This window comes from Echinops telfairi, unplaced genomic scaffold (assembly GCF_000313985.2).
Source record: "Echinops telfairi isolate 266 unplaced genomic scaffold, ASM31398v2 ScPeMD7_9;HRSCAF=40, whole genome shotgun sequence".
NCBI classification, from domain to species: domain Eukaryota; kingdom Metazoa; phylum Chordata; class Mammalia; order Afrosoricida; family Tenrecidae; genus Echinops; species Echinops telfairi.
The window spans coordinates 6,595,027-6,611,415 of NW_022103906.1; the positions used below are offsets into that span (position 1 = coordinate 6,595,027).

Sequence of the window (16,389 nt, forward strand, 5' to 3'; positions counted from 1 at the left end):
AAGCACACAAACAAAAAGTTAAAAACTAAGAAGTCACATATTAATTATTAACTTAAAGATCTTGCTGGAAACCAAATTATGGTATCACAGGGTTGTGGCCATCCAGGTCCTCTGGCTCAGTTTATTCTTCTCCATTTTATTTAAAAAAAAATTTCAGAGTATTGAATGTGGAAGATCCTATGTATGTGATTAAAATTCTACATATATGTGAAGACTATATTGAATATGATCCCCATTTGTGAGACTAAGCATTAATTCCTGATGATTGTTTAATATCCATTATTACAAACATAAAGTAAAACTCTCATGTTTCCAGTTCATTAAACAAAGACCTACAAGATCCCAAGTGTACTGCCTCCGAGTGAATTCTGACTCATCCTTTCTCAGAGGCTACAGCTCGGTATGAGAGAGCATAGCATCGTCTTTCCCCCGGAGCACAGTTGGTGAGTACAAACTGCGAGTAGTCCAATACAGAACCCACTCATGGTCAAGGCTTCTTATAGAGTAAATGTAGAACATCCAAATCTCACCTGTCTTTGATAAATATATCTTGACTCATTATGTGTGAGCTATTGTAGAATATATGAAAACTAAGATATTTGAGTATTTACTTCTACATTTTACAATTTGTGGTAACTACCAAATGATATCTTAAAAAAATAATTCACAGCTACAATGAAAATTGTTTAATAGTAAAATAACTTATTAATTGTGATATGACATCTTCATAAAAAGGATGGAATGTTAAAACAAGGGAACATTGAATTATAAGGATCACTATAGGCATACACACTACACATTAGGCTGATAAATGCAAGGTCGGGGATTCAAAGCTGCCAGCCTCTCTGTAAGATGAAGAGTAAGATGAAGCTGTCAGCACAGCAGCTCATTAGTAGAATAAATGCTGACCCAAAGAGACCAAGTTATAAGTTGGATATTTTAAAAGTTTGTTCCTTTGAAGTCATACTGGGACTATTTTTATTATATGTTTGTTTCTTATTTTGTGATGACTTGACATTTAGGAAAATTAGTTTATCATTCTGCAAGACATTCAGCTTGATGGACCACTCAGGACTTGTGAAGCATTCTGTTTCCACTCAGCCAAGACTTGGATGAAGGACAGCTGGCTCTGCCTTTCTTCAGCCTTTGAAAAAGGTAATATTCTGAACGATTAGTCAAAGACGCGGATAATTTTCCTATGTGCCTTATAGGTGCTGTGAACACTTCCAGGAACAACACCCAACATTTTTTGAAAAGTCCATAAAAATATAGGCTTGATTTAGACTTGGAAGATAATAGAAGCCATCATTGGTTTTAGATGCAAAGCATTAAGAAAATGATCACCTCAACACGAATGTTCTCAGTCAGGGTCTATTCTGGGGGCACTAGCTGTTGATCAGGATGGCAATGGCGATGCTTCGGAGGTAATATGGAGCCTCCTTCTAAGTACAAATGCTTGTTACTAATACTTTACCTCCTCTCCTCCCCCTCAAGAAACTTCAATGCATTCAGTAAAACTGAAAACAAAATCACATATGAGTAAAGCTAAAAATAAATTCACGCAAGAAATAGAAATCTAAAATTAAATATTTAATTAGAACTCTGATTTGCTTTAAAGATAGGTGGCATTGCACAAGCTATATTACACTTTCTTTATAATTTTTTGACAAAAAAGATACTGTTCATTTTAACAGGCCACTTTAATATTAATACATGTGTAATAGGATTGAAACTGAAAATCGGCTAGAGATGATACATTTTACATTACTGGGAAAATTACAGTTTTGTATTGTAAAAACATTTATTTTGAACAATTTACCTACATTAATCAAAAAATTACAGCATATTTAATAATTTTACAAATTCTTCATAAAAAATATATCTCTGTACAAAAAGGTCTTTTGCACCTACTTCATGTCAGCAGCATGTGGTGAAATGGCAAGATGGGACGGTGGGAATGATGATGGGTTAACCTGATCATAATGCCAGCGTTCTTTTTTCCCTTTTATAATAACGTTTTGTTATTGTTGCTTACAAAATAGTTTACAGAAGAAAAAAATTATTGCAGCTAGCCTGAACTGAAGAAAGGCAAGATGTGTGGGAGAAGCAGCAGTTTTAAACAGCTCTGAAGCACACAACCTGTTGTGAGCATACGGGGTTGCTTCCCCTCGCACGTGTCCTGGTTGCCTTCAGGGAAACGTTTTCGAAGACCTAGCGCAGTCAGTACGATTCCTGACGCCATCACAAGAGCCTTCCAACACCTCACAGGAAAATTGATTAAATACTGCACACACCCGATGAATAAACTAGGCATATTTCTCACAAGAGAATTCCGTTGGTTGATTTTTTTTTAATAACATGCTCCAAACCGGCAACCAAAGGTTAGTTTGACTTTGCGCACAAAGGAAAAAGTATCTGATCTGATATGTGGTTTCTTGAATGGATGTATCTCCTGTGATTTCAGGATTTCATAACGTCATTGACCAGCAAGCAGGTCAGGATATGAGAACAGAGACATTAATTCAGACTCTGAAGTCAGCATTTTGCACCTAGTTTGAATGACTCAAACTTAGATATGTACAATATATATATATGTATATATATACACCTAATATATATATGGTAACCCTGTTCTCCCTTGCACACAATGATCTCCAAACTTCCTGCAATGGTCGGTATGTTTTACTTCCATGTGTGTATTAGGAACTTGGCTCCGGCTGACCTCATCTAGACTACTGCAAAACAGTTCCACGAGGTCTCCAGGTTGTGAAGCAATCTCTGGAAATGTCGTCAGGTTGGCTAGAGGACAATATGCAGAGAATTCTGCATGATCATGTGGGACTGGTTGCAAAAGGCCAGGAAGGAGCTAGAAGAGGTTTGTTATGCCCTGCTAAGTGGATGCCACCTTAATGCGAGGGAACCAAACAGCTGGGAACCAAATCAAAAGAACTACTAAAATGTCCAAAGAAAAATGCATGGATTAAAGCACAAAGAGCTCTTGTCCTGACTTTTTTGCTCCCACGGTCCACTCCTGATGAATAGGCAACAGACAGACACATAACCAGTCTGGGAAGCTATGTGCAATGCACTTCAGCTAGTGAAGGCCAATTTCAAGATTCTCCTATTTCTATTGCTGCCAATCTGGGAAGGCGAAAAGGGGAGGTTTTCAGTGGATGGAATATGTACTTTGAAATAAAATATTAAAACAAACCTTATTTTCTCAAGCAAGTATAAATAAAAATAAACATCATTTTACTCCGAATTTGTTACCAAAACATTCCCATTTCCACAGGTTCTATTTGAGTTTCTCCACATTGGGAATCATACATATTTCATTTTTTATCATAAATCATAAGGTATCAGTCTGTAAATGAATTTCATACATTCCCAAATCACTAAATGTTGCCTTCTATTAGATGTATAAAGCATGAAACATAGACAAATTAATATATAAAATATGGCATTAGGAGAGGAGAGGACATGTGTTTTTTCTTGGCTCCCAGAGGGAAATTTAATATTTTGATATGAAGCATTTTCCACTGAGTTTAAGGTGCTACTGTAGAATGTTGTCTTTCAATGCAATATCATAGAAGGATGGCACCCCAAGGGGAAAATTAAAAGGTAACAATATAAAAGAGAAAACTGCATTTATCTAAAATAAATTACTATTCACATTTTTACATGACAAATAGCAATTGCTGCAAACACCCTGCAGTTAAGGAGCAGAATATGGACTATGGTTGAGTGACGGTGACCTGGAAGGAAGAAAACACATGGGGAATTTTAAAAAGGCCTCCTCTTTTCTCCCTCTCTCCTCATTGGCATTCTTCAGTGCAGTCAACACATAAATATAACTAATATAAGTATTGATATAATAAACCATTTCCAGAGCAGACTTCCTTTTAATACCTGTCCCATATCTGGGTTGTCTTTTTTTCTTTCCTTCATATCAACTAAACCGATAGTGGAATGTTTAGCTTGGAAATATGAGAGGGTGTGTATATACAATGATAGTGTGTATAAACCCTGTGTAAATAGTTTGTTTATCAGAATCTTACTCAGTCATTCATAATACACTAGTGCAAAAATTGTGCATCGAAAATTCTGCAATAGAAGAGCTGACTGGGAAATTTGCAAATGGCCCTAGGAATGAACACAGAGACAAGGTGAGTTTCTCCAAGGTTGTCAGGTCTCTGGGGTGGCAGAGTGAAGCATTTGGAGGTGTGTGCATCTATCAGAAAGGGTATCTTCTTCATGAAAGCTTTTTTGTTGTTGTTTTGTTTTCAAACTATTCATGTCTATGGGGGCTAAAACAAACAAACAAACAAAAATAGTGTGGTGCTATCATTTTGTCACTGCACCCACAGGATGTATCCAAGTGCCCAGAAGATTGCATTGAAAGGCATCCCAGCCACACAAAGAAATATGAAAGTCTGAGGCATGACGTATGACCTGTTGGCATGACTTGGCAGTCTTCCTTAATTGTGTCATCTAAGTTCAAGCAGTTGCAGCCAGGCATTTTGAATCCACTTTCAGAATGAAGATGCAATTGTAGTTTGAACCTCAGAAGACTCGATACTCTGATACTAGACATTCTCACTGCATGGATGCCAGTAGAAGATGTTAAGGGTCGCTGCAGCAAAGCCAAGAGTAGAAGGGAGAGTGGTATACGGCACCAAAGGAATTACTGCTTGTCCATCAGAGGTATGGCTATGAATCAGTCCTATTGGGGCACTGAGGGCTATACCACTGTGCAGACTGTGTTCAGAGTTGTGTCAAACCGCACAGCCTTTGCTTCTGTCGGTTTTAAGTTTGTGTCATACATAGGGTTTTCAAATGAAGCTTGTCCATTGCTGTTTTCGTGGCCAGCATAACCATTATACTGAACTTTTGGTCTTGTTCTAAAGTGAAAAGAAGCAACAAACAATTAGAATCCCGATTTACATAAAAGAAATGTAACAGCTGAAAGTATTTGTACCAGCTAACATATGAATGAGCACAGAGTAATACATACAAGGTTGTATATAATGGCAGGCAATAGTTCACACGTTGACACATATTAGGTTTTATTTTTAATTGGTGTGTGGAACTATAAAGATGGGCTTAGAAAATTGAAGGCTTTTCAAAAATTAAAGGAACATCTATGCTTCCTACTAATTAGTCTGATAAAATGGGCAGATGTAAAACTCGGAGCTACAGGAATCATAATTTTGATATTTATATATAGTCTATAAGCTATGTGACTTGGGTTAAGGCACGTAACTTTTCAACTCTTTGTAGAACAATAATACTGACAATTTTTTTGGATCTGCAAATATTAAAAATTAAGTATAAAACTCTTAGTTTAATATCAACACTGATATTCACGGTTAGCTATTTTGTAACATAATTTTGTTTCTAGTGAGTTAAAAATAAGTCAATTATAGAAGATTAAACATATGTTAAACTATGGTTTACATGCTTTAAAAGAAAATCTATTTATGATCTATAGTTCCTTCTCCTGATTTTTCCTCAAAGAAATTACAGCAGAAAAATATGCCAGCTGGTAAAAACAGAACTAAATGTAAGTAGCTATACTGGAAAGAGCACTAAGTGTTGCCTGTTGGGAAAAACAAACAAACAACTTCTATTTTAGTAATTGGTTAGAATGCCTTTACAGGTTGCAATATGTTCATTAAGGAAAGGAAAAATAAAAACGATGTAACTCTTGCAAAACTAGGCTCCTGTCAGCAGAAAAACAGTCTGAAACTGCCCTAGGAATGGGAGAGATCTTTGACATTGAACTTGGAAAATGCTCCAGTAGCAAAAGTTAGTAAGTACAGTCAGTCAAATGTTAATGAAGGCTAAATTTTTCATTTAGTCAGTCTGGTCACGAGTCGCTACGGCTCTCACATTGCTAGGGAACATGCTAGAGTGTTTTATTAGGTAGATGCAGGCTGTGAAGAAATACATTTATGCAGAGAATTCCTGTGGTGGGCCTGCGTCAGGAACTCTGGATGTGAATGAGAAAACAACTTCAAGCATATCAGTCATGGAAGAAACTCTACTAGGAGGGAAAATAAGCTTTTATCTAGAGAAGTATAAAGTCAACTCATTAAAGAATTTATATTATCTGAAGAGGGGAAGAGCCAGTGGAGAGAGAGCTAAGGACTTTATGCTTTACCTCTGCAGGGGGCAAGAACTGAGAATAACACGGATTCTGGAAGTGCCTTGGACTCTGGGCACTGTGGAACAACTCCGGGCTCCCCAGCCCCATGTTCCTCATGTGGCATTTAAGCAGAGAACCAGAAGACCACCCCCACTTAGCTGAATCAGTGGTGTGTCTACAAAGAGCCATCTGATAGCAATGTCATTTTCATTGACTAGATACAACTTGAGCCACTTGGCTTCTGATGTAATTTTGGGAGAGTTAGAAAGCAATCTTGATGGGATTAAATTTCCCACCTGCCCAGAAGAATGGAAACACATAGTTTATATCAAATGCACATGAAAAAAGTAAGATGAATGATAGCCAAACAAGCAAAGTTACTGCCTATGAGTCGATGCCAATGCAAAATGACCCTAAAGGAGAGGGTAGAACTGCCCAGTGAGCTTCCAGGGTGGTAACACTTTGCAGCGTAGAAACCCTCATCTTTCTCGGGAGCAGTGACCGGTGATTTTTAATCACTGAGCCTGTGCTTAGCAGCCCAACGCAAAACCACTATGTCACCAGGGCTCCTAAGAGAGAGATATATATATATATACTGGAAATAATATTTTTTGGATTATAAAAGAAAATATGTGAGAACCATGGAAAACTAAATGCTAGTTCCCACAGATCTGTTTTTATAGACTAAATTCTGGTTCCACTACATTACCTTCTGTGAAGCACCTAATTACTAAAGGTTTATAGAGAATGTTTTAAGATTTAAAGACTCAAGGTCTCAGGTATATTACAGATACCCTCAATGCTACATTGCCTTAAAATTAAAAGATGAGAAGTGATACATTTTTTGTGTGTAAACACATGTAATTGTGCAAAACTTTCCTTTTAAAGAAAAAGATGAACATTGAGAGCATGTTCTGAGATTTGAATAATGGCTGGCATCCCTCAGGGGCGTACAAGGCAGCATCTCTCTGATGTGCGAGAGAGGCTGTCGATCCCCAGGCAAGAGAGCGAGCCAAGTGAGATTGGAGGGTTCAAACCCACGAACCAGGCAGAAAGGGGAAGATGAGGGTGTCTTCTCCTATAAATGTTTACAGCTTTGAAAATCCTATTTAGGTTTATTACAAATCAGAATCTGGTTTGAGTTTAGAAATTAATATATATTCAAAACAGTTTTTTGAGGGCGAGCATGATAATCTTGCTTTGTACACAGTAGCAGTTATACTAATATTTGCTGAAGAAAGGGATGGAGAAAAAATTAAAGTTGTGTGTGTGTGAACTTCAAAGGGACTGTAGAAAGTATTCATTTGACGTTCCACTGGGATGTTGGAAGACCTACCAAGGTTCCCAATACAGACCATGTAGCTTCCAAGGGAAAATGTGACCCTTTACTTCTTTCATTCGAATACAAAGTATTTTATTTTTTTCCGATTAGTTATTTTCAAAAAGTTAATCATTCTGGTGTCTACTGAACAGTCTGGTTTATTAAACTCTATGTAAGATTTCTTGATTAGAGAGACTTTTTCATAGCAATATGAAAGTAAACATTCACTCAGCCAACACTGTAAAATCACCAACATTTCGCATCAGTGGCATTTCTGCAGTACCTGTGTTTGTAGAGGTAAAATGCAAACCCCGATAAAATCAGAGCAAAGAATGGGACCAGGATGGCAGCAGCAACAGAGCCACTGCTGGTGCCGTGATAATGATTTGAAGAATCTTGATCAGGGTTTGAGGGATCTGAAAGGGGATGGGGGGAGAAAAATTAATTTGCAGTTACTTTATTATGTGTGAGCTAAATTATATTTTGTTATACATTTTATAGAAGAATATGACCTCTGTAAGAAGCAAAAGGGTTTCAATTATACAAGTATCTACTTGACACTTTTAATAACGATTGTATTACCTATCTTGGTGACCGAGATACCGAGAAAGCTGACTCTTCTTGACTAACATTGACCAGTACTATGGAAGCATCTCACATTTCAAATATACATATACAAAGGTAGGGCTACACCTTCTGACTTTTGTTTTTAAACATAAACTTATGTTTCTATTTTACTTTGCAGAAAAAACAAAATAAAAACTAACAGAAATCATTCATGTGGTTTTGCCTCTACACTGAGAAGCACAGGGTTTCACATTTTCTCCTATTCTAAAGCAGAGGTTCCTCAAATTACTCATGATTGTTATTGAAATAAGTAAACTTTCTAGGCTTCTGCATGAATGTATTAAATTTTACATATGTGAATATGTTATTGTATCTACTTTTATTTTAGGTAGATTTCAAAATTCATTACATAGTTAAGAAACATTAAGAAGAAAAATACAACCCACATTATAATGGAAGACTTCAAAAGGAACTAAAAACCTGATATATCATGATCTCTAACCATAATGGAGAGGATAAATATAAACCTGTCCAATAGTAGCCAAAGAAAGCAATATAATAATTAATCTCCATCTCTCTGGATTGCCAAATATATGCTTGACATTGACAGAGGCACAAACATTTAAAATTCAACACTGCATTTATTTCTTAAGAAACTCTGTTCACATATTGATGAATTTATAAAATAAGATTTAAAATGTATATAGCATAATTGCATGTGAGCACATTCTACACACAATCTAATGAATTATAATTGGAATGATCTGCATAAAGAATCATAGAAAAAGAGTTGATCTGATATTTAGAAATGTGTTCTTAAAACATATGGAATGTTAAATCAAAAGATGAATCTTTCTTCATTAACATTGTTACAAACTGCAAGTGCAAAGAAACAAATATTAGATATTTCAATAAGAATGCGTTGAATTTTCACAAAAATACTGAATGATATTATTTCCTTGCACCCCAGTATATGCAGGATTACAAGCTACCTATCATCCTGTATATTTTTTTTTTTTAGAAAATCTATCAAAAGAATCCCTTTGGAATTCCAAGAAATAGCCATTTTCATTTTTAAGTTTTATTGGCACAAAATTCACATATCATGCATTAAATAGTTCAAGCACATTAAGAAAAGTTGTACCCAAAGCAGTCCCTTTCTGAGGTGACCTCTCCACCTTGACCCCAACAGGCCCAACAAAGCCCCTTAGCAAGCATGATGCTAAGTGGATATTTAACGTCCCCTAATGAGGTGAAGACAAGTGTGTGATTGAGGAAACCGGTCAATATTCAAACAAGATTGTCACCACATCGAGTTTGGAATAAACCTGTGCCTGTGTGAACTGGAATTCTAACAGCAGCACTCAGATAATTTATAGAGAATTTCATAGAAATGTAGAAAGATGCTGTATTTTATTGTGGTACAGTGAATTATTTAATATGGTTATTCTAGCCATAGTCTTTGTAACTAACAAAACCACAGAGTGAGACCATACAAATTGGTGTACCTCCACTTTTCCCAATGGATATGGTAAAAGGAGGTGGGGAAAATGCAAATAGATTATGTCATTCTGCTGTGAGTGATTGTTAACAGAATTAATAGAACTGTGGTTGTAATAACTTGCAACTCCAGTCAATTTTATCAGCCTGCTGAGTAAACACGAGCCATTTCAGAAGCAGGAAGGGACTGTTGGATGACCATCAAGAGAGAAGAGCCAGGCCTGAAACCGTCCTTTTGATCTCAAAATCCCTGCATAGCGAGCCTCCATCGTCGTCCAGTGAGAGAAACCTGTGACAGCAGAGAATTGGCCAAGGAAATACAGAGGAGCCTTGGCAGCAGAACCAGAAAGTAGAGCATCAAACACAGGAGGGGGCTTTTCAGAGCACGGGTTGTATAAAGTTGAGTGCCTTTGGGTAGGAGGTCTGCTTGCCAAAGGGGATACCTTCAAGCACTAATCCGGGAGCTAAATTTGCTGACCCTGAGAACTAATATTGGCTATCTTCCAGCTCAGGTTTATGGTGAAGTTTCATGCACCTTGGGCATTTATTTTAGCCTTAAAATAGCTTTATATCATTCTCCAAGCAGGACAGAAGCAAGGGAGCCACGTGGCTGAGAAATTAAGGACTAGCCAGACACCTGCATGTGAGAGAAGCTGGGAGTAGGTATTCCTGACCACATAACTGTACCCTGAACATTCTGGCACTGAATTGTAACCTGGTAACTTCCTAATAAGTCCCGAAATTGTGAACGTGATTTATGAGTCTTTGTGGTCCTTGCAATGAATTATAGAACCCAGCGGACAGGTAGGTAGTACTGTGAGAGAGGCAGCTAGTATTAGAATTAGCCCGACAGTCCCTTCCTGCTTCTGAAATGGCTCGTGTTTAATCAGCAGGCTGATAAAATTGACTGGAGTTGCAAGTTATTACAACCACAGTTCTATTAATTCTGTTAACAATCACTCACAGCAGAATGACATAATCTATTTGCATTTTCCCCACCTCCTTTTACCATATCCATTGGGAAAAGTGGAGGTACACCAATTTGTATGGTCTCACTTGGAACGTGGAAGACTATATGACCCCTTTTTCCAAGTAATTAATGTTAGGCTGATTGAGTTGAAGTCTCTTTCCCCTTTTGAAGTCAGGGGGTCAGATGCCATCTGACCATCTCACAACATGTTTTATAATTATATACTCTCAAAGTTATTAAATTATTACGCTGTCTGGAAAACCAAATTAATTCCAGTTATTTATCCCAATTTTAATCATTGAAAAAATAAAACATATAAGTGACTCTGAGCCATGCGACTCTCCAGAACAGTAGCAGCACCCCTTGGGGTGGGTTTCTGAAGCTATACAGATTTATGAAGCAGACTATCTAGCATTCCTCCTGCAGAGTAGCTTGGAGGTTCGAGATGACAACCTTTCTGTTAGCAAGTTGAACGCTTACCTCATTGTGCCCAGGGGATCCTTAAATAATACAAACATTTTAAAAAAACCAGGCCACTGCCACTGATTCAATTCTGACACACAGCGATCCTATCCTAAGGGAGCAGACAGCCTCGTCTTTGTCCCCAGGAAAGGCTGGTAGGTTTAAAACTTCAACTTTGCAGTGAGCACTCCAACACTTAGCCAACAGGCTACCAGGGGATCTCCAATAATATAGCAAAAAACGCATTGCTAGATAATCAATTTAGACTCATGGTGACACCATGCAACTGAGTAGAACTGCCCTGTGGGTCTCCAAGGCTATAACTCCAAGCCTCATCTTCCTCCTGTACTTTTGTTAGGGGTTTCAAACTGCTGACTTTGCAGTTAGTGGTCCAATGACGAATGCACTACACCACCAGGGCTCCTCTCAGGAGTATAAAGGGAATGAAAATAAAGGATCATCCCCTGCTCCAGCCTCCTCCTCTTTAATAGTGACTTTTTCTTAAATGTGTTCTTCCAGTGAAATAGTATAAACATAAATTACTGAATGTTTCCCTTATCTTATTTCCCCCCAAAGGTAGAATTTTAGAAGTACTTTCATCAACACATATAAATCAGAGTAGACATATTTATTTGTGGGGTTTTATGTTTGTTTATTTTTACAGTGCACAGGGTTCCATTGACCGCTTGTATAGTTCAGACGTTATTTAACCAGTCTACTGTTGAGTGGGAGAAAGATGGGGCTTTCTACTTCCATCAAGAGCTACAGTCTCAGAAACTCACAGGGCCAGTTCTACCCAGTCCTATAGGATCATGGGGAGTTGGAATTGCCACAATGACAGTGAGTGAGTGAGTGAGTGAGTGAGTGAGTGAGTGAGTGAGTGAGTGAGTGAGTGAGTCTACTACTGAAGGAGAATTCTCTGTCTTCTTAATGTGGGACTTCACAAAGTTCGTAAGAAAACTGAATTAAAAGCTAATGGAATATTTCTATGAACTTTGAAAGGCCCCTTGAAAAAATGCTGCAGTAAAATCCTTTGTCAAAATATACACACTTGTGATGGTCTAAATATCTAGAAGTAATCCCAAGCAGTGGATTCACTGCTTAACAGAGTTTGTACGGTTTGTTGTTCCTGTCTCTTACATAATTTCCCTCCGAAGGCATGCTCCAATTTCATCCCTACCCTTATTTCATGAGGGTCATTGCACAAACACTTGGATAATTGCATATTACCTAACTCTTGGCTTCTTCTTCTTCTTTTGTTTCTTCTCCATCCCCTCTGACTCTCCCCACCCTCCACACCTCATCATATTACTCCTGCTGCTGCTTCTATGTTACTGTGGCTACTTCTGCTCTGAAACATAATCATATATAGCATTTCCTTCATTTTATGTTTATTTCTCTAATAATGAAGGTGAGTATCCTTTCATATGCAATAAGCTGGGCTATTCAATCTTTTAAAAAAATAACAATTCACACACATAAAATTCACCTACCATATATACTCGAGTATGAGCTGAGTCTTTCAGCGCATATTTTATGCACTTTTTGTTGTAAAATTAGGTGCCTCAGCGGATATTCGGGTCAGCTTATAGTTGAGTATATATGGGATTTTAAGTATACAGTTAAATGTTCATTCATATGTTCACAAAATGTGCAGTCATCACCAAGTAAAATTTGGAATATTTTTGCTTCCTTTCCTAGGACCTCTGAACGCCTTTCTAACAACTCTTCATTCTCCACCCACCTCTCAGTTTTAAGAGACCACTATTGACTAGGTGCATAAATATCCCTATTCTAGACATTTGATATAACTTGAAAAGACAACATGTGTATTTTTGTGAAAAGTGTATGTCACCTAGGCTATTGTGTCCAATGTTGTAGCACACCTCATTCTCTTTGCTTTCCCTTTTGTTCCATTGCATGTCTGAACCATCCATGGTCTAATCATTTAGCTGTGCACAGATGCTGATGCAAATACTTGTTTTCTTTGGGTACATACACATAGGGATGGAATTATTGAATTTTATGCTGAGTTTGTTTAATTTTTTGAAGACTGTCAAACAGCTTTACAAAGGAAGTTCCATTATTCTCATTCTCATCAGAAATAAACAAGTGTTCATATTTCTCCACATCCTCCCTATACTTGAAATCTCCTTTTTCAAACACAGTCATCCTGCTGGGAGACCTGCCGACACTGTCGGGCTTGGATTACTGACTGCAAAATGGGTGGTTCAAATCCACCAGTCACACATAGGAAAAAAGATGAAATTGTCTGATCTCGTAAAGATTTCAAAAGCTTCAGAAACCCCGACAGCAGTGGGATTTGGCTTTGGTTTTATTTGATAAGAAGTGGTATCTCTCAGTGGCTTTAATTTGCATTTTCTTTATGACTAATAAGATTGACTATCCTCTCAGATTCTTTTTGGCCAATTGTAGATTTTGTTGAAATGCCTCTTTCTTAGACCATTTTTAAAACACTGGGCTATTCATCTTTTTTGTTATTTAGCAATAAGAAATCTGTATGGATACAAGATTCAAGTCCTTACTGAATATATTATGTAAAATATATTCTACCATTTTCTGAGAAATCTACTTTAGTACATAAAGCAATTTTATTGAGTTTTTTATATAACTTTTGGCATATATAGTTGACTTTCAAGATATCTCAATTATGGCATCCTTTCAATGATAATCACTTTTTCCCATTCATCTATGTATTTGAGACAATTCATAGGCTGTTTATTTTTCTCCACAAAATGAGTTTTTGTCATAATTCTTAAATGAATAGTTGTTGTGGAAGCATTACTTAAACACAAACTTTTCCATTTAGTTGAATCAAAGAAGATTAGCTTGAAATTCAAATTATTTTGTGAGGCAAATTGTTTTCCCTGACAATAAACTCATCATCACATGAGAAAAGATTCCTTGTTAAACAAAGCTGCTATTTTGTTAGCGTATATAGACATGGGATAATGAAGGGAAATATGTGGCGGCAACAAGGTCCTTCGAGTCAGGCTCTTCGGATGAGTAAACTGAGATATCGACACAGAATCCTGTATACAGCTCACTGGGGTATCCTTAAACGAAATTACTAGAGCATGTGCGATGCGAAGAAAGGAGGACAGATAACTACAGGATTTGGCTTAGAGCAAGAGAAACTTAACCCATCATTAGTGCTGGTCTAGTGCATCAATTCTAGTTTGTACTTTGAAACAATATAACCCAATTACAAATATCATCTCATTCATTGCTGGCATAAGAATTTAAAGCTCTATTATTTAAAAGTATTAAATTTAGAATAGTGTGATTAGGGTATTTGATGATTAATTACCCTTTTTTATTATATTTTAAATATATGTATATACTAATGTAAAGCATGACAATCATTTACTTTCAAACACTTCAGTATATTAACAAAAATCTTATGAATTAAGTTAATCAGAGATTGTACCCTAAAATATTATGGACATTTTACTTGAAAGGTCACGTTGGTATCAAAGCCTCCAGAACAATATGTCAATAAATTCTACAATTAAATGATGACGTATTTCATATTATTCAGAAGAAATGAGGTGTTCATCTTATTACAAAAAGTGCACTTTCCTAATCTCTGTTAGTAGCAACAACTAGAATCAAGACTTTTGTGTAAAATGAACTTTAACATTAATATTATTATATTCATATTAATATAATAGTATATTCACTTAATATTAATAAAAATCCAGGAAACTGACTTTGATAATGAGTTTGCAGAAGAAAAAATAAAATGGTTTAAAGAAGTTTAACTTATCCAAGATTTAAAAAGTTGCAAGTGAAAGAGAAAGGCTCAAATACAATTATTTATTTTGTTCTTTTGTGATTATTTTGGTAAAAACACATAAAGACTGAGCTTACATATAGATCCCAAACTTTTCCACTACATATAAATTGAAAATATTTCTGTGTGAATACATAATCCCCATTAAATAAACTACATATGTTAAATTTATTTAACAATATTTTGTCTAATACTTTTAACACAATAACATTATCTATTAAAGTGATTCCTTGCAATAGATTAGCTACTTCTGCCTGGGATATAACTAAATGTGCAGAGAAATGGTTTCAAATATGTCTGATGAAAAACTCCTAAGAGTTAATTGTTGGATGAAACATTATCCTTTTAAAGTAAAAACAGATCTCACTTGTAATCAGAGGACTGTCTGTCGTACAATTATGCAAGCCATTTTTATTATTTTTGTTTATGTTGGAATAAAGGCCTCTCCAGTACATTTCAGCAGAATCATTTGAAAATCAAGCTGATATTTATTTTTAATAATGCCTTGAGTGCAACTTACCTTGCCTTTCTAGTTTGAATTTTCCAAAGTCTTTTCCATGTATATTGCCTTGAAAGGTAAATCCTCCTCTTTCAAGTCCTGATGATACCTGGTATGTATGTAGATTAATGGAAATGTATGAAAAGCATTAATAATCTCTATTTATTAAACAGTTACTATCATTTCCCAAGTTTAGATGTCAAAGGCAGTGTATTTCATTGTTTGTCCCACTTGCTTTACTGACATATTTATAGTTAAAATTGGAAAACATTCAGAGGAACTCAAGTAACATAAAAGTGGACACTATCTCATTTTGGTCTCTAAATTGGGAGTGTTACAGCATTTGTCCACATTACCTATTTTTAATAAACAGAAACACATCTATTACTAAAAAACATGTTATTTTATAACTACTAGTCGATCAGGTATGCCATCATATAAAACTGCATATTCTCATATCAGATAGTAAATTGGAAACAAGAAAAGCTACTAATTTGAGAGGAAGAATCTGAAGGATGAAATCCCAAATATTTCCGTTTGGGTGAATGATATATAACTATATATTTTAACCTCAGAATGGGTATTCCATAGCAAGTATTCTTCTTAAACAAAAATCTTGGTTCCACCAAACTTAAAGTACAAGAATTGTGGTGTGAACAAGAATTGAACCCAGACTATAGTTCTAGTTCTGTGCCCAATGTTAGCAATTCAAGTGCTACTGGCCACTTTCTTTATTTATTTCAGAGACTTGGTTTCTTCCAATATGAAGTAACCAAAGAAACCCAACGAAGTCATTGCCAAGTGACTCCCATGGACTCCACTGGAGAGGGCAGGACTACCCGTGGGCATTTCCCAAACTGCAAATCCTCAAGAGAGTCGAAAGCCTCATCTTCCTCCTGCAGAGTGACTGGTGGTTTTAAACTGCTGACCTTGTGGTTAGCAGCTCAAAGCATAATGCCAACATAAATGGAAAGGGGCAAAATGCCTCCCCGATTAAGGATTGCTTAGTTTTCCCGGGGCATCCATATTGCTGCAACTCTTAGAAATCTTAAGTTGGCTGCGTCCTTGCAAGCAGTATCATGATTAGAACACATGCCTTTCGCAA

The 16,389-nt window shown here is 36.4% G+C and overlaps 1 protein-coding gene across 1 annotated transcript in view; it reads right to left on the bottom strand.

The window, feature by feature from the left end:
• Positions 1–1,606: 1,606 nt before the first annotated feature.
• The window catches only part of CSMD1 (CUB and Sushi multiple domains 1), a 2,262,799-nt gene continuing 2,248,016 nt past the window's right edge, over positions 1,607–16,389 (bottom strand). Inside the window, exons 68-70 of the mRNA XM_045286696.1 lie at positions 15,306–15,393; positions 7,753–7,885; positions 1,607–4,901 (exon numbers count right to left, since the gene is read on the bottom strand). Coding sequence (XP_045142631.1) covers positions 4,742–4,901; positions 7,753–7,885; positions 15,306–15,393 — 381 coding nt within the window. The 3' untranslated portion in view covers positions 1,607–4,741. The remainder of the gene's footprint in view (positions 4,902–7,752; positions 7,886–15,305; positions 15,394–16,389) is intronic.